General features: G+C 49.0%; 2 protein-coding genes across 2 annotated transcripts; both read left to right on the top strand.

The window, feature by feature from the left end:
• The first annotated feature begins 2,887 nt into the window (after positions 1–2,887).
• LOC135186741 (sentrin-specific protease 2-like) lies at positions 2,888–9,105 on the top strand. Its single transcript, XM_064164718.1, has 11 exons — positions 2,888–2,912; positions 3,751–3,808; positions 4,304–4,448; positions 5,260–5,391; positions 5,721–5,870; positions 6,419–6,550; positions 6,902–7,105; positions 7,226–7,305; positions 7,717–7,801; positions 8,191–8,286; positions 8,678–9,105. Exons 1-11 carry the CDS (start codon positions 2,888–2,890, stop codon positions 8,738–8,740), a joined length of 1,170 nt encoding a protein of 389 aa, XP_064020788.1. The 3' UTR covers positions 8,741–9,105.
• Positions 9,106–16,012: 6,907 nt separating this feature from the next.
• On the top strand, positions 16,013–22,041 carry LOC135186740 (sentrin-specific protease 2-like). The gene is made up of 12 exons (XM_064164717.1): positions 16,013–16,018; positions 16,158–16,233; positions 17,191–17,248; positions 17,744–17,888; positions 18,347–18,460; positions 18,808–18,957; positions 19,506–19,637; positions 19,988–20,191; positions 20,312–20,391; positions 20,803–20,887; positions 21,277–21,372; positions 21,763–22,041. Exons 1-12 carry the CDS (start codon positions 16,013–16,015, stop codon positions 21,823–21,825), a joined length of 1,209 nt encoding a protein of 402 aa, XP_064020787.1. The 3' UTR covers positions 21,826–22,041.
• The last annotated feature ends 891 nt before the right edge of the window (positions 22,042–22,932 follow it).

The following is a 22,932-nucleotide window of genomic DNA, read 5'->3' as shown; positions in this document are numbered from 1 at the left end:
CTCAAGCATCAGCTGCTGCTGCTGGCCCAGAGCTCACAGGCACAGATGGCTAAGCCATCTCTGCACTTGTTGCTCCCATGTCCGAAGAGAGGGAAGGAATGCATCAGGGATGGGGTTGAGGCATGTGGCTGCTCTCTCTGGAAGAAACCTGCTCCACAGTAGACTCTACTCAGTGTCTCTCACTCCAGACAGAATGGGAAAAGCAATCATCTGGACAGAGCCTGGCTGGTGCACAGGCCACTGCTCCCAGTGCCATGCTGGCCACAGCCCAGCTCTGTGGGCACTGCAGGCTGCCCTTGCCACAGGCTGACCAGGAGCCCAGTTCAGTTAGGCGACCCCAGGGAGTGGCGTTCCAAGCAGCCAAGGGAAGTTGCGTTCGGAGGCTCCAGAAGCTGGACAGCAGACACGAAGTTTCCCACCAGCGATCTCCAAGGCACAGCCTGACGTGGCAGGGATGCTCGCGGGTGCCCCGCAGGAGCCTATCCCGGGCAGGCTGTGCCCCACGCGAGTTGTTACGTCGGCAGCTTGACACTTTGTCCGTTGGCAACGAGCGCTCCTGGGCGTCCGTCTGTTGGCAGCCGAGCAGCAGGAGCATCTCTGCAACTGCGCCGCTGGAGCACTGCGACTTTGTTGTGTGTACGCGTCTAAGCCACCCAAACTCGCGTTTCCTACCATCTTCTTGAGCTGTGCTCAGCACCCATGGAGAAGCTTCCTTTGAAAAGAGGCCAGAGGTAATAGGAGTGTATGAGGAGTTAGGGAGCTTGTCAGTAACTGGAGCTTTCCCCCGTGCCTGCACTTCGGCACTTCGTTGGTGGAACAAACGTAAGACATTTGGGAGCATTAAGGAGATAAAGCATCCTAAGACGCTTCAGTGAGATAAGTACCTCTCTGGGTGCAGTCTGTTGACTGGGAGAGATGAAGGTGCTAATGAGAGGTGCTCAGCGGTGGCAGTTGAGAGACGGTTGCATCTGAGATGCTCTTGGGGACACTTGGATGGGGAGGCCTTTGTGCTATGAAAAGGAACTCCCGATGCTGGGGCCCTTGAACGCCCGTTAGAAGCCTGCCCTGGTAGCCCAACACTGTTTCGTGTGTTCTCTCCTCAGCATTCAGCCACCTCTGGAAGATGAGGAGCAGGTTCCATCAAAAAAGCAAAGAACAGGTACTGCCCATGACAGGAGTCTTTATTCTACCTGATTTGCCTTAGCTTCTGTGTACCTGCCAAAACTCTGCCTTTCGTCCTTCAGCACTCTCACTGAACCCGTGGCATTTTAAGCCTTTTTTTCCTTCTGGCCCCTGGTGTAGCCAGTGCCTGAGGGTGTCTCCACAATGTTCTCTGTGTTGGCTGTGGCAAGGCACAAGACGTTTACCAGCAGCAGGAGCTACCCCAGGTCCCTCTCTTTGCTGGGAAGCTCATGCATGCCAGCAGAAAGAGCAGTTTAAAGCCCAGCTTCTTGCACTCACAATGTACCTCTGCTGGTTCAAAATACCTCTCTGTTTCCAAAGAAATCGTTTGAATCTGGGCTGTGAAGGAAGGTCACTTCAAAGGGATGTCAGGCAAAGAGAAAAGCTATTTCTGTGACCTTTGAGGAAAAAGGAAAGCTGAACTGAAGTCGTAAGAGTCCATTTTGTCTGAACCTGACAGTTTTGGCATGTGAATGTTGAAAAGGCAGTGGGAGAATGAGTAAAGAAGGATGGAGATGATGGAGATGCAGCCAAGGCCAGGCTTAGAAGAGAACAGCAGGGTAGAGATGTGCTCTCTTGGGTGAGCCTTTCTCTGAACCTCCCTCCTTAAAACATTTAGAGGTAAAACATTGCAGCTGCTTGCAGACACACTGGACCTTCTGGATGCCAGCTGCATTGCTTACAATTGGAGGTGGACATTTCCTCTGTTCCCTTCTTTGCTGATGAAGAGGGAAGAAGTAAGCTCTTAGACTATATGCCATTTCTTAGCACAAGATCCACAGGAAGGCATGGAGCTTCCTCGTTCCTGCTTGGCTGCCCCTGATTTAATGGTAGTGGCTGTCCAAGAGGCCCTTCCTGGCTTAAGCAGCTTTGACAAACAGGTCACACTGATCTCTTCTTCCTCTGCTTCTCCTTTTAGCAGCAAGACCAACTTGGTAGAAACAGTTCCCACATCTTAGTAAGTGGGACAGGTGATTCCAAGACCATGGTGCCCTCTATGCCTTCACTGCCACAGTGTCATTCTCTTCAAGGCTGAGACAACTGCTCTGGGGAAAAGGCTTGGTGACTTAGAAAGTGTTACCCAGCTTTAGGCTGCATTAAGGAGATGGGCTGTAGTGCAAATGGAATCCTCATCCCTTTTTAAATCGTGGTCTTCTGTGGCCTGTCTCTTTTCTTCCCAGACAATGTCATCTCTGAGCATAAAGTTCCTGCAGGTCCTGCAGTGGAGCAATTGCCACCAAAGAGGGCCAGGAAGCGCAATGCCACTCCAACTGCAGAAGAGGTTAGCAAGTCCTTTGAGAGTGGGTAGAATCTGTGCAAGATGACAGAGGGAGCAGCTCTCTCTAAATCATCATTAACTGAGATGCAGCTTGCATTAAAAAAGCCAAGCATGCAAGTCAGTTTTGTGTCCTGCTGCAGTGTGAACCAGCAAATCATTGTCCTCAAGCCTCGAATTAATGTTTGCTTGGATTTGCATTCAGGTTATACTCACATTGGGACTTACTTTGTTGTCTTGGTTTTGTTTCTGTTGTAAGGGTCAAGCCACTACTTCCAAGTCTTCACCAAAAAGACCAAGAGTTTCTGCACCAGAAACAGAAATGCCACAGATTGGTAAGGGTGACATCGAGTCATTAATGCATTCATGTCCCTGCTTTGTGTGCTCTGCCACTCTACCCCTAGGGATGTGTGGATTAGTGCAGGTATGATGTTGAGGGAGTGTACAGGGATAGGTGAGCATGCACTCTGTTCCTCCTTGCAGCCTGGCATTGCCTCTTGATTTGGGCCAGATATTTGTCATCTCAGTAGAAGAGCTGCTTTGGATACAGTCCTCCAGTTTTGATGCTAAATTGTTTTAAACACTAAGTTTAGGTAGTTCATCCTGATAACCCTTTTTGACATTTAAGGTTTAGGCAGGCAGTAGTTTGTGTGCACAACTTGCTGTGGCAGCCAGCATGAAAATCCAAACACGTCCTAGAGTAATGTAACACAAATCATATTATAATGTATGAGGAAAAAATATCTTTGATGAAGTTCTTTACTGTAAACTTCTAAAACTCTTTGGTTTCCTCTGATAGTCACTGATGGCTTATGCTCTTCTTCTGTAGATAAAGTGCCCTGTTCAATACTTGCTTGGACAGAGAAACACTGAAAGAAAGAGAGATAAAAAAGGGGGCTTCACCCCCACCCCCAAATCATAGCTGGTTATGGGCTGTAATGACTTCATCTTGAAGTGGAACGTTCGTTTAGAACTGTACTTGACAGAGATCAGGGTACCAGTGATATTTGTAGCTGCAGGCATCACTTAACAGGAGAATCATAGAGTTGCTTTGGTTGGAAAAGACCTCTAAGATCATCAACTCCAACTGTCATAGATTTAAGCTGAACAAATGCCCTGCTGCATCTCCCTTGCACTTACATTGTCAAAGTTCCAAGGATTTGCCAGAATTTGAGCCCCCTAACCACAGAGTTGTCATGAACTATTTTTGTGTGTGTTATCACTCGGAGAGCTCTGCACAGCTGATGGTATTTCAGAGCTGACTCTTGTTCCATGATACCTTTTCTGTGCAGATATCAACTGTGCAGATGTTCGCAGCCCCCAGCAGTCTCGGAGGAGTGATACGATCAGGTAGAGTAATCTTAATCATGGTTCTTGTTTCTTCTGGCTCTGTGTGAGTATCTCTTTTAACCTCCAGTACTGTCCAGAAGAAGACAAATCATGTTCCTCATCTTGGTGCTGTGAAAGATGAGTACCAAGCTTGTAGCTCTGGAACTACTTCTCACAAGCCAGGTGCATCTCAGATACTCCTAACCAGATGCTGAGGCCCTGTGTGCACACTTATCTCAAAGTAGAGCAGGGAATGGCTCATGATGGGATTTGATGCTGGTATTTGCTTTCCACAGTGGATATGGAAGGCACTGCTGCTGTTCACTTCTGCTTCTCTCTACTTTCCCCTTAGCCAGCTGAGGGCAGCAGGTCTTCACCTGAACCTTATGAACTTGCCCTGTCTCTGTCCTTATCACTGTACACACTTTATGAAAGAGTTGTTGTTGGAGGTGGAATGAGGAGGTGCATATCTGAATGTTCTCTTGATGCTATTTCTTTTTCCATTGGTGATTTTAGCACGGGCAGGAATGGCAAACACTCTGCCAAACACCTTCCAGACGGCAGCTTAACACTAAGGCCCCCCATGAAGGAGCGAGCTGTGCCAGAGTCCGTGACTCCAGAAGCCACCAAAACCAGGAAGGTTCACTGCACTGCTGCAGAGGTAGGCTGGCTGAGAGAGGGGACTTCTGCAATGAAACAGCTTAGCAGTTAGGCCAAGGATGTATGTAAAGGCTGGAGCATCAGTAAGCAACTGCACACTGGTGTAGTAATGACGTTGAGAGAATGCTTCTGGAAAATCAGCATATGGAATTCAATCTGCCCTTAGATATATGAAGTCTTGGAAGAGGGCAGGGCTTTGTTGCTCAAAAGGAACAAATAATGGAATTTGAAGGCATTTTCATGGAAGTGCTGTACTGGGGGAGGAGCCTTCTGGTCGTTTCACTGTTCTGTCCTGAGTCTAGTTCAACTGTGGTCTTTACACCACAATTTTACAAGGATAAAGTAGGCAAAAGAGCACTCAGTTGCTGCTAATCCATCCTCACCAGACTATCTCAGATGTCTTCCCCTGTCTTTTCCTTCCAACACCTGAAGCAGCACTTGTAAAAGTCCTGGTAAGCCTAGCTCACATGGAAGCAGCACTTACACTGAAGGACTCAAGAAGCAGGCTGTGGCAAGCTGTGGGATAAGATTAAGACACCATGGAGACTCCTGGCACCTAATACTTATGTCTATTGACAAGAATGCACATTAGTCTGCAAAACAGTTGCAGAAGGAATTCTGAGGCTTACAGTGGGACACACATCTCTGCATCAGGGCTGACACTGAATGAAGGTGTGGGAAATCCTGCTGAAGTAAACCTGAATAATGTACCAGTATTTTGGGAACAGCCTGTGCACCACGCACATGGTCCCCATTGCAAACATTTGCTTCATATGCTGTGCTCATCTGTGTTTTTCCTCTCATTCTACTAGGATGTTCAGCGAGGAGAAAAGGTGAAATACAGACAGCTCTTGCAGCTGGTAAAGGAAAAATGTGCTGGGATCCACCCTCCTCCTCAGCTGACAAGCCATCCTGTGGTGTCCTGGGTTCAGGCAGATCCCTCCCCCGGGGAGAAATAAACTCAGCACAAGACAGATTTTGGTTTTTTGAAAGTCAGGGAAAGATGAAATTGTATTTCTTATAGTAGAAGTATAACAGTGTAAAGAGAGAGAATAGCTAGAGAAGGAAGGGGGAAAAAAACCTATACAATAACCTTAAGGGAGATGGGGGAGGGGTCAAGCGGCGGCGAAGCAGCAGAAGCAGCAGCAGCCAAAACAGCAGCCGGGGAAGATAGGGGCAGCTGAAGCAGCAGCAGCAGCCAGCAGAAGAAGGGGAAGAACAAGCTGTGCTTCTAGACGATTACTTCCTACCCTCACATCTATTTGTCTAACAGGGCAAGCATGGAGCTCAACGCTCAGAAGAGGCAGTACACCAACTACATCTGGCACCTCTTCTGCCCAGAAAATCAGCTGGCCTCGAGGCTGAAGAAAGCAAAGTCCCAGGAGTGGAGAAACCATCAGAAGGCTCTTCTGTGCTCACAGAGGTACCACAGCTAATGCTGTTAGAGAAAGCAGCAGCCTTAAGGTCTCCTTAAGCAAACTTAGGCAGAGCTATCCATGGGACAGCAGCTGCAAGCACAGCCTGAGCTTCCGATTGCCTGGCTCCAAGGTAGCTGCCTCAGTCTCCCCCTTTGCTGTTCCTTCAGTGCCCTCTGAAGCCCCCACCACCCAGTTCTGTCAGGCTTCTGCCTTAGCTGCCTTGGGAGGGAGCACACCTGCTGTGGTTGGCTTCAGCCCTGGGACTGTGAGAGCTGCAGGCTGTGGGAAAGGTGTTTGCTGAACTTCTACTCCGGTTTTCGTCTGCTTTGGAGTGTTTGTGACTCCACATGGTTTAGATCAGCTTCCTTTGTGAAAACAAATTGCAGCAAACCTGGGCTCTGAAGTTCCAAGTTGGGATGCTGAAGCAGCCAACAAGAATTGCTGTCAGCTGTGTCACCTGAGCTTGATTTTCAGGCCTTGTTGGAGTTGAAAGCTGCCCACAGATGCTCAGTTCCGTTTCACAAGTGCCTCCCTATCTCATTGTTCATTTCAGGCCTTGGAGAAGGAGGTCTGTGATGCCTTTGGCAGAGGGGACCCCGATGAGATCGTGAGCAGTGCCTTCAAGCTGAAGGTCACCCGTGAGGACATCGGCACCCTGAGGGAGCATCGCTGGCTGAACGATGAGGTACAGCAGCTGCCGCTCAGGCGACACTTGGATCCAGCAGCGACTTACCAACACCCCTGCACTGCCTGCACAAGGCTTTGCAGGCTTCCTCAACAACCTGCCCTGCAGAGACTGCAAGTGTCTGTGCAGTTCTTCCTTCAGGGACTTCAGGGTCTGGGGTTTCTGGAAGTTTTCTCCCTTGTACAGGCATCTTTCAGGAGATAGTCAAGCTTACTGCAACAGGTGGCAGGTGGAGAAGAAACCAAGTGCCAAAGCCTTAGCACGTAACAGGGGCCACCAGAAACAGGTTGCTCTTTTCCCTTTGGTAAGCTCATGCTTTCCTTCACATCTCAAGTACATCTTTTGGCACAGGTCATCAATTTCTACATGAAGCTCATTGCGGAAAGAAGTAAGAAGGAGGGATTTGCAGCAGTCCATGCCTTTAGCACTTTCTTCTACCCAAAATTCATCTCTGGGGGCTACTCAGCTGTGAGAAAGTGGACCAAAGGTGTGGATCTCTTCCAGCAGGACCTCATCTTCGTGCCCATTCACCTGAGGGTGCACTGGGCCCTAGTGGTGAGTCAAATTTGATTGAATTGGACAGAGAGGAGAAACTCCCAGGAGAAGTCATTCAGGTTTAGTTCTGTGTGCCAGACAGGGTTGTGCTCTTGTCTGACAGTGACCTTCTAATAACAGGTGGTGGATGTCAGAAGGAAGACCATCCGGTACTACGACTCCATGGCAAAGAGCGGGGACAAGATTTGCCAGACTCTGTTGTAAGTAACTGCTCAGTTGATGCTTTTGTGTTGTGACTTAGGAGAAAGTTTCTGGGGTTTGTTTCTGTAACAACGACTGCAACCTTCCACAGTTCTTGGACATGTGAAATAAACATTTCAACTGTAGCTCTTTTAATCTGTCTTGTGTGGGGACTTCCCCTCACCGCCCACTGCTACAGCTCATCATGTGGACTGCAGTGTGCTCTGGTGCCTTTGCTGGGTGTTACTGGTGGTGTTGCCATTCTCATCAAGACAGATGCCTGCTTCAAAGAATTGCTGCTTCAAGAGCATTCTGCCAGCAGCTAGTGGCCTGGGCACTTCCTCAACGAGAGGCCTTGGCCCAAGGGCTTTTGCATTTGCTCTTCCAGAGGTGAACCCAGTGTGTGAGAGATTTGGTTTTGTTTTCCACAGCCAATACCTGCGAGAAGAAAGCCTGGAGAAAAGAAACCTGGAGCTGGCTTCTTCAGAGTGGACTCTTCGCAGCATGGAATCCCATGTATGTGAGCACTGCTTGGCTTTGAACTCTGAACTCTGCTCATCACAAAGGCCTTAGCACTTTTCAGTAGGTCCAAGCTCTTAAGAGAATATCCATGAGCATCTCCTGTTCTTGTGGTGCCACCTCAGGCTGGAGGTGGAGCTGATGGTTCTCAGCCAGTTGAGAGTACAAAGCACTGCATCTAAAGGCTTGATGGAGGAAGCAGCAGTGTGCCAAGCTCCAGACACCTGCTGGGAGGAAGCTGCTCTCCCTTATGGCCTGCCCAGAAAGTGACTTGTGACCTCCCAGTGGAGGAAGCAGAGGGCAGGGATGATGTGCAGTGCCTGGAGCCTATTCCTTATGTCCAGCAGTGGGAGATGGAAATTCTTTCTCTGCTTTGCATTCATTAGGAGATCCCTCAGCAATCCAACGGAAGTGACTGTGGGGTGTTCATGTGCAAATATGCTGAGTACATCTCCAGGGACAGAGCCACCACCTTTACTCAGGTGAGCGAAGGCTGCCAGCAGCTCTAGAGCTTTTGGCACACATGCAAGAGCCAGGGAGGTTCTGCAGCAGCTGTTAATTGCATCAGGAGGGGCTGAGCTTTTGTACCTCTCTGGTTTTGGTGCATGGCTGCTTGGGATGGAACTTCCAAATGGGCTGAGCAGGACAGAGCTGCCTTTTCCATCCTTACGGCTGGCATCTGCTTCCTGGCAGAAGCCAGGAGGTTCCTCTGGGGCAAGACACAGCAGCCAGTGGGTTTGTGGCATCTAACCTCTGCATGTGCCAGCCTCTGACCTGTTCAGAGCTCCAAGTTCAAGAGCTCATGGGGTGCTTGTGTGCTTTGCCTCTGTCTGCCACCACTCCCTGTGCCATGACTTTTCCTTTCCTTTCTAGAACGACATGCCTGCCTTCCGCAAGACGATGGTGTGGGAAATAATCCATCAGCAGCTGCTATGAGACCTGCACTGTTAGACCTACACTGTGATCACCTGCGGCTGACTAACTCCCACTGTAGTTACTGTGCTAGGATCTTAGATTGGGAAGGCAGCAGGCACACAGATTTGCCTGCTTAGTCTATCAAGTAAAGGATAAGTTTAGGAGTTCGAGTTTAGGAGAGAAGTTTTGGAGTTCGAGTTTAGGAGATAAGTTTAGGAGATAAGATTTGGAGTTTGAGTTTGGGAGGGTAGCTTAGAGGATAAGTTAAAGGTTTTCTCCTTGGGTTTGGAGACAGTTACTCTCTTTCTGATTAGCTGGGGGGGCTGTCTGTTTTGTTGGTTGCTCCCCCCTCCCCTCCCCCTCTCTGTATCCAGGCAGTTATCTAATGTGAGAAGAGAAATATTTATTGCTTTCTATTAAAATCTGTAACTTATGTAAAGAGGCTGTCTGGAATGCAGTTCTTTCTGCTCATGAAAAAGAGTGATTTGGGCTTTGTAACTGGGAAAAAAATCCCTTATGTGGTCTAGGAGGCAGAAGGCTTGGGGCAGGACGGGAGGCAAGAGCACAAAAGCCTGAAGCCACTCTCATCAAATCCTCGGGACAATCAGGACGTCCCTCACAGTGAGCTGAGCAAGGGCAGTCCCAGCAGCAGTGCAGCTCGAGCCTGCTCTTTTCTTTTAGCATTTAGTGTGCTCTTTTAGCATTTAGTGTGTCTTTCTCTATACATATGCAAACATATGTATAGATAGATGTTTGCATATGTATAGAGAAAGACACACTAAATGCTAAAAGATATTTGTATTGACTTAGAGAAGCATAAAAGAGAAGAAAATATAAGGAAGGTATATATTTAAATCCCAGGATAGGGCTGAGAGCAGCCTCACTTTCAGCACTCCCAACTTTCAGCCTGGTGTTACACAGCATATAAACCATAAATCTTTATATATATATATATAAATATATATATATGTATGTTTATGACAGATCTAAATGTGTAGAGTAAAAATCCTAACCAATTCTATACATATAGTACCTTTATACAAAGTATTTTTCATTACTACATACATAGAAGATATGCACATATATCTATGATTGATTCTGTGAATCTATATATTCTATATTCATCCATTTTTACATATGTGTGTGCATATATATATATAAAGACACACCAAACGCTAAAAGATATTTGTATTGACTTAGAGAAGCATAAAAGAGAAGAAAATATAAGGAAGGTATAGATTTAAAGCCCAGGATAGGGCTGAGAGCAGCCTCACTTTCAGCACTCCCAATTTCCAGCCTGCTGTTACCCAGCATATAGAACCATAAGCAACCAGGCTGGAAGACATCCCCAAGCTCACCCAGCCCAACCTATCACCCAGCCCTATCCAATCAACTAGGCCATGGCACCAAGCACCCATCCAGTCTTATCCCACAGGAAAAGAGAAAATCTCCATCAAGTTTAAGTCTCTTGGCAAAACAAAGCAAATCCCCCTCATGCTGCAGCTGCAGAAAAATCTGTTCTTGCTCCTCAAATCTGTTCTTGCTCCTGAGGTTTCTCTAATTTTTTAATAAATTCTTTTAATTGGAAATGTTTAGGTTTAATTTAGAGCTGTCAGAAGCAGAGAGCCACGAGAGTGCTTTCCCTGCTCCTCCTGTATCTACAGACAGGCGTGCCCATGGCTGCTGGGGACCTTTCCTGGCAAAGCAACTGCTCTGCAGGAGGATCTCTTCTCCCCTCACCAGGCAGCCCGTGGATGACATGCAATTCAAAAGGACAGGGAAGACAGGCTGCCAGTGAGGAGACCAAGGGGCTTGGTACATTGATTCCAAGCCCTACCATTACCAGCAGTTTGGGTTTCAAAACACGGGGGTGTGAAGGAACAAATAACTAACTAGGTAAGGAAAACCCAACCCCCCCAACATCACTAATGCACCAAACCAACCAACAACGAAAAACAACCAAACTAAACATGTGGAAACAAGAACTGAGTGGACGCTCAAGATCACAGAGTCACAGAATCAACCAGGTTGGATGAGACCTCCAAGATCATTCCGTCCAACCTAGCACCCAGCCCTAGCCAATCAACCAGACCATGCCACTAACTTATTGAAGAGTAATTCCTTTGGAAACAGGAGACAATCCTGCAGGACCTGTAAAAATCACCTCCAGCAAAGCTCACAGGCACTTGCAGCACTGTTCCACCAGCAACCACTGTCTGGGACAAAACCACCCAAGTTTGGCCATTTGCTACAACAGCAAAAATGCCTTTTTTTTTTTTTTAATATTACAGAGATTTCCAGCCCCAGCTCCCTCCATCAGCTTTCCACTGCCTGCTCTTCAGATGTCCCTCAGCTTCTATTTCTCACAGCTGAAGCTTACAGCAGAAGCAGAAATTAAAAGGCACCTTTGCAGCTGGGAACACAAGATAGTCACTGGTTTGGAGACACTGAACGGCACTTGGGTTACATCCCCACTACTTATCAGACTACTACTTACTATTTTACTACTACTTGTCTTTGTCTAATCCTTGTATAGAAGTTAGCATTGGGGTGGCTGGGTTTGACTTTCCCTATTTCACAGCCAATCTTAGTTTGTTGTTAATCTTTCTTTCCCGCGAAGAGGACTTTCAAAGACTTCACATCTGAAAAGGGGAAGGTGCTGATGCTCCCCTCACCACCACACTCTGAGATACAAAACACTCTTCAAGAGGGATTGCATCCTTCTGCTTCAAGCAAACAAAAGCAGTCTCTACTGCTGCTGAAGTTAACCTCTCATTTAAAACTCAATTCAACATTTTTAAACATAGGAAAAAACAAACCCAAAACCAACCCAACCTTCTCTTTCAATCACTCATTCTCCAAGGCACAACACAGTATACACGAGGGAAACGACAACAATCGAGACACTGTTGGATCCTTTCTACAGAAGCCCAAAGCAGCAGAATGGCTGCTTTTTAACTTGTTCGGGGCAGAGCAGGCAGCATTCCGGCTCCTTCCTACCACCGCCACCTTTAGTGCCTGCCTTCGGAGGAAGAGAAACAAGCCCCCGCTAGGCACTGCCAGCAGCACCTCGAGGAAGTCCCTTCCCCTCCCTTCCACGGGGCGAGATGGTGACAGTGTTTGCCAGCTCCTTTCTTACGGAACCATCTTTATACAGGGCTGAGCGCACCGGTAACACAGATCTCTGTTAGATTGGTTATGGAAAGAAAGCACTCCAGGGGAATCCGGGCGCTGCGGGGAAGCGTCTGGCATCAGCACCTCCTGCTTTCCATCCCCATGACACAGAAACGCTGGGGGAGGAGAGCCCAAAGGGGCTCAGGTTCCCCAAACCCAATTCAAGCACAAACCCATTTAAATAACTGGGGGATTTCACCCTGTGAACACCTCCCCCCTCCCGGCACTGAAGTCCCAGGGCTACTCTGGAACTTGACCACAAGGACAAAACATGGACTGGCTACAGATGTAGGGGGAGGAGAACTAAAACATGACCACGGGAGGCTCTGCTCCCTGCCAAAAACATACCACACTGTACACATAAAATCTATAGTCCAGTGAGGCAAAAGCACAGCCCTCCTGAGTGAACAGGTTAATATAAGGCACTGTGGGGTTTAGCTGCGGGGAAAAAAGCCACAACAGCAATCAATGACCTGGGAAAATCCAGGAGCTGAGCTGGGAAAGAGAATTTGGAGGCAGGTGAGAAGAGAGCGATGTAAAATACATCACTTATTTGTGAGCTGTTTAAGCATCCTCCGTCGGGACAAGAGGGAAGCGCAGGTGTGTGGGGAGCGTCACTTGCTGACTGCCTTTGCAAGCAGCCTCTTCCCGCGCCGCTGGCAGCCCCGCTGCTGGGCACCACCTCCCTGCCTGCCAACTCCCAGCTCGCCCCAGCAGCGAGCGGCAGAGAACGGAGCTTTCTCACACGCGTCCACCCCAAATAACAGCACACAAACGAGAGGCAGCTTTCCGCTCGCAGCGGCTCGGCACTGCCCGCACGCCCAGCAAAGGCTGCCCGGCAGCGGCTCGGCGAGGGGACCAGGCCCACCGGCACCGCTGCGGGACCCCCGCGGCAGCTCTGCCGTGGGCCGGCAGCTGCCTCCGCCCGGCGCCGCTGCACAGAGCCAAAGCAAGACCCGGCGGCTCTCTCGCCTCCCCTCTGCCCATCTCGCCGCTCCCGCCGCTTCCCACCCTCCTCCCCCAGGGCCGGGGGCACGGCAGGGTGCTGGGCTGTGCGGCGGCGCTGGCCACGAGTTACCTGAGCTCTCCGGGCACGGAGCAGGCCACTTCCATCGCTGTGCCCTGCAGCTCCACTTTCCCTGCGGACACAGCGGGGCGCTCGGCATCACCCCGGGCAGCTCGCCCCCGAACGCCCCCCAAAGCCCACCCCAGCGGCTGCTGGGGGCCCTCAGCGCTCTCTGGGCCGCCGCCCGCCGCCCCACGCCGCCGCGCCAGAGGCCGCTCCCCAGCTCAGCTGCCCCGCGCCTCACGGCCTGCCCGGGGCTCGCCCCAGCACCGGCCCCGCCGACCCTAACGCCGCCTCCCTGCCAAACCCACTCGTTCGCTCTCCATTTGCACAAGGGGGGGTGAAAAGAAGAGGAGAGGTGGAGACTCGGAGCAGGGGGGTTGAACACAACACTACAGATGCCCCTAGGGATAGATGGGCTGCAGGACAGGTGTGCAGATGGGAGTTAGGGTGTGTGCAGTGCAAGCAAGGGCAGTGCCTTCTCAAGCATCAGCTGCTGCTGCTGGCCCAGAGCTCACAGGCACAGATGGCTAAGCCATCTCTGCACTTGTTGCTCCCATGTCCGAAGAGAGGGAAGGAATGCATCAGGGATGGGGTTGAGGCAAGTGGCTGCTCTCTCTGGAAGAAACCTGCTCCACAGTAGACTCTACTCAGTGTCTCTCACTCCAGACAGAATGGGAAAAGCAATCATCTGGACAGAGCCTGGCTGGTGCACAGGCCACTGCTCCCAGTGCCATGCTGGCCACAGCCCTGCTCTGTGGGCACTGCAGGCTGCCCTTGCCACGGGCTGACCAGGAGCCCAGTTCAGTTAGGCGACCCCAGGGAGTGGCGTTCCAAGCAGCCAAGGGAAGTTGCGTTCGGAGGCTCCAGAAGCTGGACAGCAGACACGAAGTTTCCCACCAGCGATCTCCAAGGCACAGCCTGACGTGGCAGGGATGCTCGCGGGTGCCCCGCAGGAGCCTATCCCGGGCAGGCTGTGCCCCACGCGAGTTGTTACGTCGGCAGCTTGACACTTTGCCCGTTGGCAACGAGCGCTCCTGGGCGTCCGTCTGTTGGCAGCCGAGCAGCAGGAGCATCTCTGCAACTGCGCCGCTGGAGCACTGCGACTTTGTTGTGTGTACGCGTCTAAGCCACCCAAACTCGCGTTTCCTACCATCTTCTTGAGCTGTGCTCAGCACCCATGGAGAAGCTTCCTTTGAAAAGAGGCCAGAGGTAATAGGAGTGTATGAGGAGTTAGGGAGCTTGTCAGTAACTGGAGCTTTCCCCCGTGCCTGCACTTCGGCACTTCGTTGGTGGAACAAACGTCAGACATTTGGGAGCATTAAGGAGATAAAGCATCCTAAGACGCTTCAGTGAGATAAGTACCTCTCTGGGAGCAGTCTGTTGACTGGGAGAGATGAAGGTGCTAATGAGAGGTGCTCAGCGGTGGCAGTTGAGAGACGGTTGCATCTGAGATGCTCTTGGGGACACTTGGATGGGGAGGCCTTTGTGCTATGAAAAGGAACTCCCGATGCTGGGGCCCTTGAACGCCCGTTAGAAGCCTGCCCTGGTAGCCCAACACTGTTTCGTGTGTTCTCTCCTCAGCATTCAGCCACCTCTGGAAGATGAGGAGCAGGTTCCATCAAAAAAGCAAAGAACAGGTATTGCCCATGACAGGAGTCTTTATTCTACCTGATTTGCCTTAGCTTTTGTGCACCTGCCAAAACTCTGCCTTTCGTCCTTCAGCACTCTCACTGAACCCGTGGCATTTTAAGCCTTTTTTTCCTTCTGGCCCTTGGTGTAGCCAGTGCCTGAGGGTGTCTCCACAATGTTCTCTGTGTTGGCTGTGGCAAGGCACAAGACGTTTACCAGCAGCAGGAGCTACCCCAGGTCCCTCTCTTTGCTGGGAAGCTCATGCATGCCAGCAGAAAGAGCAGTTTAAAGCCCAGCTTCTTGCACTCACAATGTACCTCTGCTGGTTCAAAATACCTCCCTGTTTCCAAAGAAATCGTTTGAATCTGGGCTGTGAAGGAAGGTCACTTCAAAGGGATGTCAGGCAAAGAGAAAAGCTATTTCTGTGACCTTTGAGGAAAAAGGAAAGCTGAACTGAAGTCGTAAGAGTCCATTTTGTCTGAGCCTGACAGTTTTGGCATGTGATTTTTGAAAAGGCAGTGGGAGAGTGAGTAAAGAAGGATGGAGATGATGGAGATGCAGCCAAGGCCAGGCTTAGAAGAGAACAGCAGGGTAGAGATGTGCTCTCTTGGGTGAGCCTTTCTCTGAACCTCCCTCCTTAAAACATTTAGAGGTAAAACATTGCAGCCGCTTGCAGACACACTGGACCTTCTGGATGCCAGCTGCATTGCTTACAATTGGAGGTGGACATTTCCTCTGTTCCCTTCTTTGCTGATGAAGAGGGAAGAAGTAAGCCCTTAGACTATATGCCATTTCTTAGCACAAGATCCACAGGAAGGCATGGAGCTTCCTCGTTCCTGCTTGGCTGCCCCTGATTTAATGGCAGTGGCTGTCCAAGAGGCCCTTCCTGGCTTAAGCAGCTTTGACAAACAGGTCACACTGATCTCTTCTTCCTCTGCTTCTCCTTTTAGCAGCAAGACTAACTTGGTAGAAACAGTTCCCACATCTTAGTAAGTGGGACAGGTGATTCCAAGACCACGGTGCCCTCTATGCCTTCACTGCCACAGTGTCATTCTCTTCAAGGCTGAGACAACTGCTCTGGGGAAAAGGCTTGGTGACTTAGAAAGTGTTACCCAGCTTTAGGCTGCATTAAGGAGATGGGCTGTAGTGCAAATGGAATCCTCATCCCTTTTTAAATCGTGGTCTTCTGTGGCCTGTCTCTTTTCTTCCCAGACAATGTCATCTCTGTGCATAAAGTTCCTGCAGGTCCTGCAGTGGAGCAATTGCCACCAAAGAGGGCCAGGAAGCGCAATGCCACTCCAACTGCAGAAGAGGTTAGCAAGTCCTTTGAGAGTGGGTAGAATCTGTGCAAGATGACAGAGGGAGCAGCTCTCTCTAAATCATCTTTAACTGAGATGCAGCTTGCATTAAAAAAGCCAAGCATGCAAGTCAGTTTTGTGTCCTGCTGCAGTGTGAACCAGCAAATCATTGTCCTCAAGCCTGGAATTAATGTTTGCTTGGATTCGCATTCAGGTTATACTCACATTGGGACTTACTTTGTTGTCTTGGTTTTGTTTCTGTTGTAAGGGTCAAGCCACTACTTCTAAGCCTTCACCTAAAAGACCAAGAGTTTCTGCACCAGAAACAGAAATGCCACAGATTGGTAAGGGTGACATCGAGTCATTAATGCATTCATGTCCCTGCTTTGTGTGCTCTGCCACTCTACCCCTAGGGATGTGTGGATTAGTGCAGGTATGATGTTGAGGGAGTGTACAGGGATAGGTGAGCCTGCACTCTGTCTCCTCCTTGCAGCCTGGCATTGCCTCTTGATTTGGGCCAGATATTTGTCATCTCAGTAGAAGAGCTGCTTTGGATGCAGTCCTCCAGTTTTGATGCTAAATTGTTTTAAACACTAAGTTTAGGTAGTTCATCCTGATAACCCTTTTTGACATTTAAGGTTTAGGCAGGCAGTAGTTTGTGTGCACAACTTGCTGTGGCAGCCAGCACGAAAATCCAAACACGTCCTAAAGTAATGTAACACAAATCATATTATAATGTATGAGGAAAAAATATCTTTGATGAAGTTCTGTACTGTAAACTCCTAAAACTCTTTGGTTTCCTCTGATAGTCACTGATGGCTTATGCTCTTCTTCTGTAGATAAAGTGCCCTGTTCAATACTTGCTTGGACAGAGAAACACTGAAAGAAAGAGAGATAAAGAAGGGGGCTTCACCTCCACCCCCAAATCATAGCTGGTTATGGGCTGTAATGACTTCATCTTGAAGTGGAAAGTTCATTTAAAACTGTACTTGACAGAGATCAGGGTACCAGTGATATTTGTGCTGCAGGCATCACTTAACAGGAGAATCATAGAGTTGCTTTGGTTGGAAAAGACCTCTAAGATCATCAACTCCAACTGTCATAGATTTAAGCTGAACAAATGCCCTGCTGCATCTCCCTTGCACTTACATTGTCAAAGTTCAAAGGATTTGCCAGAATTTGAGCCCCCTAACCACAGAGTTGTCATGAACTATTTTTGTGTGTGTTATCACTCGGAGAGCTCTGCACAGCTGATGGTATTTCAGAGCTGACTCTTGTTCCATGATACCTTTTCTGTGCAGATATCAACTGTGCAGATGTTCGCAGCCCCCAGCAGGCTCGGAGAAGTGATACGATCAGGTAGAGTAATCTTAATCATGGTTCTTGTTTCTTCTGGCTCTGTGTGAGTATCTCTTTTAACCTCCAGTACTGTCCAGAAGAAGACAAATCATGTTCCTCATCTTGGTGCTGTGAAAGATGAGTACCAAGCTTGTAGCTCTGGAACTACTTCTCACAGCCCTGGTGCATCTCAAATACTCCTAACCAGATGCTGAGGCCCTGTGTGCACACTTATCTCAAAGTAGAGCAGGGAATGGCTCATGATGGGATTTGATGCTGGTATTTGCTTTCCACAGTGGATATGGAAGGCACTGCTGCTGTTCACTTCTGCTTCTCTCTACTTTCCCCTTAGCCAGCTGAGGGCAGCAGGTCTTCACCTGAACCTTATGAGCTTCTCCTGTCTCTGCCCTTATCACTGTACACACTTTATGAAAGAGTTGTTGTTGGAGCTGGAATGAGGAGGTGCATATCTGAATGTTCTCTTGATGCTATTTCTTTTTCCATTGGTGATTTTAGCACGGGCAGGAATGGCAAACACTCTGCCAAACACCTTCCAGACGGCAGCTTAACACTAAGGCCCCCCATGAAGGAGCGCGCTGTGCCAGAGTCCGTGACTCCAGAAGCCACCAAAACCAGGAAGGTTCACTGCACTGCTGCAGAGGTAGGCTGGCTGAGAGAGGGGACTTCTGCAATGAAACAGCTTAGCAGTTAGGCCAAGGATGTATGTAAAGGCTGGAGCATCAGTAAGCAACTGCACAGTGGTGTAGTAATGACGTTGAGAGAATGCTTCTGGAAAATCAGCATATGGAATTCAATCTGCCCTTAGATATATGAAGTCTTGGAACCCTGGGGACTCCTGGCACCTAATACTTATGTCTATTGACAAGAATGCACATTAGTCTGCAAAACAGTTGCAGAAGGAATTCTGAGGTTTTCAATGGGACACACATCTCTGCATCAGGGCTGACACTGAATGAAGGTGTGGGAAATCCTGCTGAAGTAAACCTGAATAATGTGCCAGTATTTTGGGAACAGCCTGTGCACCACGCACATGGTCCACATTGCAAACATTTGCTTCATTTGCTGTGCTTATCTGTGTTTTTCCTCTCATTCTACTAGGATGTTCAGCGAGGAGAAAAGGTGAAATACAGACAGCTCTTGCAGCTGGTAAAGGAAAAATGTGCTGGGATCCACCCTCCTCCTCAGCTGACAAGCCATCCTGTGGTGTCCTGGGTTCGGGCAGATCCCTCCCCCGGGGAGAAATAAACTCAGCACAAGACAGATTTTGGTTTTTTGAAAGTCAGGGAAAGATGAAATTGTATTTCTTATAGTAGAAGTATAACAATGTAAAGAGAGATAATAGCTAGAGAAGGAAGGAAAGAAAAAACCTATACAATAACCTTAAGGGAGATGGGGGAGGGGTCAGGCGGCGGCGAAGCAGCAGAAGCAGCAGCAGCCAAAACAGCAGCCAGGGAAGATAGGGGCAGCTGAAGCAGCAGCAGCAGCCAGCAGAAGAAGGGGAAGAACAAGCTGTGCTTCTAGACGATTACTTCCTACCCTCACATCTATTTGTCTAACAGGGCAAGCATGGAGCTCAACGCTCAGAAGAGGCAGTACACCAACTACATCTGGCACCTCTTCTGCCCAGAAAGTCAGCTGGCCTCGAGGCTGAAGAAAGCAAAGTCCCAGGAGTGGAGAAACCATCAGAAGGCTCTTCTGTGCTCACAGAGGTACCATAGCTAATGCTGTTAGAGAAAGCAGCAGCCTTAAGGTCTCCTTAAGCAAACTTAGGCAGAACTATCCATGGGACAGCAGCTGCAAGCACAGCCTGAGCTTCCGATTGCCTGGCTCCAAGGTAGCTGCCTCAGTCTCCCCCTTTGCTGTTCCTTCAGTGCCCTCTGAAGCCCCCACCACCCAGTTCTGTCAGGCTTCTGCCTTAGCTGCCTTGGGAGGGAGCACACCTGCTGTGGTTGGCTTCAGCCCTGGGACTGTGAGAGCTGCAGGCTGTGGGAAAGGTGTTTGCTGAACTTCTACTCTGTTTTTCGTCTGCTTTGGAGTGTTTGTGACTCCACATGGTTTAGATCAGCTTCCTTTGTGAAAACAAATTGCAGCAAACCTGGGCTCTGAAGTTCCAAGTTGGGATGCTGAAGCAGCCAACAAGAATTGCTGTCGGCTGTGTCACCTGAGCTTGATTTTCAGGCCTTGCTGGAGTTGAAAGCTGCCCACAGATGCTCAGTTCCATTTCACAAGTGCCTCCCCATCTCATTGTTCATTTCAGGCCTTGGAGAAGGAGGTCTGTGATGCCTTTGGCAGAGGGGACCCCGATGAGATCGTGAGCAGTGCCTTCAAGCTGAAGGTCACCCGTGAGGACATCGGCACCCTGAGGGAGCATCGCTGGCTGAACGATGAGGTACAGCAGCTGCCGCTCGGCGACACTTGGATCCAGCAGCGACTTACCAACACCCCTGCACTGCCTGCACAAGGCTTTGCAGGCTTCCTCAACAACCTGCCCTGCAGAGACTGCAAGTGTCTGTGCAGTTCTTCCTTCAGGGACTTCAGGGTCTGGGGTTTCTGGAAGTTTTCTCCCTTGTACAGGCATCTTTCAGGAGATAGTCAAGCTTACTGCAACAGGTGGCAGGTGGAGAAGAAACCAAGTGCCAAAGCCTTAGCACGTAACAGGGGCCACCAGAAACAGGTTGCTCTTTTCCCTTTGGTAAGCTCATGCTTTCCTTCACATCTCAAGTACATCTTTTGGCACAGGTCATCAATTTCTACATGAAGCTCATTGCGGAAAGAAGTAAGAAGGAGGGATTTGCAGCAGTCCATGCCTTTAGCACTTTCTTCTACCCAAAATTCATCTCTGGGGGCTACTCAGCTGTGAGAAAGTGGACCAAAGGTGTGGATCTGTTCCAGCAGGACCTCATCTTCGTGCCCATTCACCTGAGGGTGCACTGGGCCCTAGTGGTGAGTCAAATTTGATTTAACTGGACAGAGAGGAGAAACTCCCAGGAGAAGTCATTCAGGTTTAGTTCTGTGTGCCAGACAAGGTTGTGCTCTTGTCTGACAGTGACCTTCTAATAACAGGTGGTGGATGTCAGAAGGAAGACCATCCGGTACTATGACTCCATGGCAAAGAGCGGGGACAAGATTTGCCAGACTCTGTTGTAAGTAACTGCTCAGTTGATGCTTTTGTGTTGTGACTTAGGAGAAAGTTTCTGGGGTTTGTTTCTGTAACAACGACTGCAACCTTCCACAGTTCTTGGACATGTGAAATAAACATTTCAACTGTAGCTCTTTTAATCTGTCTTGTGTGGGGACTTCCCCTCACCCCCCACTGCTACAGCTCATCATGTGGACTGCAGTGTGCTCTGGTGCCTTTGCTGGGTGTTACTGGTGGTGTTGCCATTCTCATCAAGACAGATGCCTGCTTCAAAGAATTGCTGCTTCAAGAGCATTCTGCCAGCACCTAGTGGCCTGGGCACTTCCTCAACGAGGGGCCTTGGCTCAAGAGCTTTTGCATTTGCTCTTCCAGAGGTGAACCCAGTGTGTGAGAGATTTGGTTTTGTTTTCCACAGCCAATACCTGCGAGAAGAAAGCCTGGAGAAAAGAAACTTGGAGCTGGCTTCTTCAGAGTGGACGCTTCGCAGCATGGAATCCCATGTATGTGAGCACTGCTTGGCTTTGAACTCTGAACTCTGCTCATCACAAAGGCCTTAGCACTTTTCAGTAGGTCCAAGCTCTTAAGAGAATATCCATGAGCATCTCCTGTTCTTGTGGTGCCACCTCAGGCTGGAGGTGGAGCTGATGGTTCTCAGCCAGTTGAGAGTACAAAGCACTGCATCTAAAGGCTTGATGGAGGAAGCAGCAGTGTGCCAAGCTCCACACACCTGCTGGGAGGAAGCTGCTCTCCCTTACAGCCTGCCCAGAAAGTGACTTGTGACCTCCCAGTGGAGGAAGCAGAGGGCAGGGATGATGTGCAGTGCCTGGAGCCTATTCCTTATGTCCAGCAGTGGGAGATGGAAATTCTTTCTCTGCTTTGCATTCATTAGGAGATCCCTCAGCAATCCAACGGAAGTGACTGTGGGGTGTTCATATGCAAATATGCTGAGTACCTCTCCAGGGACAGAGCCACCACCTTTACTCAGGTGAGCGAAGGCTGCCAGCAGCTCCAGAGCTTTTGGCACACATGCAAGAGCCAGGGAGGTTCTGCAGCAGCTCTTAATTGCATCTGGAGGGGCTGAGCTTTTGTACCTCTCTGGTTTTGGTGCATGGCTGCTTGGGATGGAACTTCCAAATGGGCTGAGCAGGACAGAGCTGCCTTTTCCATCCTTACGGCTGGCATCTGCTTCCTGGCAGAAGCCAGGAGGTTCCTCTGGGGAAGACACAGCAGCCAGTGGGTTTGTGGCATGTAGCCTCTGCATGTGCCAGCCTCTGACCTGTTCAGAGCTCCAAGTTCAGAAGCTCATGGGGTGCTTGTGTGCTTTGCCTCTATCTGCCACCACTCCCTGTGCCATGACTTTTCCTTTCCTTTCTAGAACGACATGCCTGCCTTCCGCAAGACGATGGTGTGGGAAATAATCCATCAGCAGCTGCTATGAGACCTGCACTGTTAGACCTACACTGTGATCACCTGCGGCTGACTAACTCCCACTGTAGTTACTGTGCTAGGATCATAGATTGGGAAGGCAGCAGGCACACAGATTTGCCTGCTTAGTCTATCAAGTAAAGGATAAGTTTAGGAGTTCGAGTTTAGGAGTTCAAGTTTAGGAGAGAAGTTTTGGAGTTTGAGTTTAGGAGATAAGTTTAGGAGATAAGTTTTGGAGTTTGAGTTTGGGAGGGTAGCTTAGAGCATAAGTTAAAGGTTTTCTCCGTGAGTTTGGAGACAGTTACTCTCTTTCTGATTAGCTGGGGGGCTTTCTGTTTTGTTGGTTGCTCCCCCCTCCCCTCCCCCTCTCTGTATCCAGGCAGTTATCTAATGTGAGAAGAGAAATATTTATTGCTTTCTATTAAAATCTGTAACTTATGTAAAGAGGCTGTCTGGAATGCAGTTCTTTCTGCTCATGAAAAAGAGTGATTTGGGCTTTGTAACTGGGAAAAAAATCCCCTATGTGGTCTAGGAGGCAGAAGGCTTGGGGCAGGACGGGAGGCAAGAGCACAAAAGCCTGAAGCCACTCTCATCAAATCCTCAGGACAATCAGGACGTCCCTCACAGTGAGCTGAGCAAGGGCAGTCCCAGCAGCAGTGCAGCTCGAGCCTGCTATTTTCTTTTAGCATTTAGTGTGCTCTTTTAGCATTTAGTGTGTCTTTCTCTATACATATGCAAACATATGCAAAGATATATGTTTGCATATGTATAGAGAAAGACACACTAAATGCTAAAAGATATTTGTATTGACTTAGAGAAGCATAAAAGAGAAGAAAATATAAGGAAGGTATATATTTAAATCCCAGGATAGGGCTGAGAACAGCCTCACTTTCAGCACTCCCAATTTCCAGCCTGGTGTTACCCAGCATATAAACCATAAATCTTTATATATATATATATATATATAAAAATAAAAATATATGTATGTTTATGACAGATCTAAATGTGTAGAGTAAAAATCCTAACCAATTCTATACATATAGTACCTTTATACAAAGTATTTTTCATTACTACATACATAGAAGATATGCACATATATCTATGATTGATTCTGTGAATC

The sequence above is a fragment of the Pogoniulus pusillus genome, chromosome 26 (assembly GCF_015220805.1).
Source record: "Pogoniulus pusillus isolate bPogPus1 chromosome 26, bPogPus1.pri, whole genome shotgun sequence".
In the NCBI taxonomy this organism is placed as follows: Eukaryota; Metazoa; Chordata; class Aves; order Piciformes; family Lybiidae; genus Pogoniulus; species Pogoniulus pusillus.
This window is presented reverse-complemented; position numbering and strand designations above follow the sequence as displayed.

Bases quoted from the DNA above. Each gene is read 5' to 3' on its own strand.
- LOC135186741 (XM_064164718.1), top strand. From the start codon at position 2,888: ATGTTGAGGGAGTGTACAGGGATAG. The intron at 7,306-7,716 runs GTAAGTAACTGC...TGTTTTCCACAG, and splicing joins AAGATTTGCCAGACTCTGTT to CCAATACCTGCGAGAAGAAA. The intron at 7,802-8,190 runs GTATGTGAGCAC...TGCATTCATTAG, and splicing joins TTCGCAGCATGGAATCCCAT to GAGATCCCTCAGCAATCCAA.
- LOC135186740 (XM_064164717.1), top strand. The intron at 16,234-17,190 runs GTAAGGGTGACA...TTTTCTGTGCAG, and splicing joins AACAGAAATGCCACAGATTG to ATATCAACTGTGCAGATGTT. The intron at 19,638-19,987 runs GTACAGCAGCTG...CTTTTGGCACAG, and splicing joins ATCGCTGGCTGAACGATGAG to GTCATCAATTTCTACATGAA.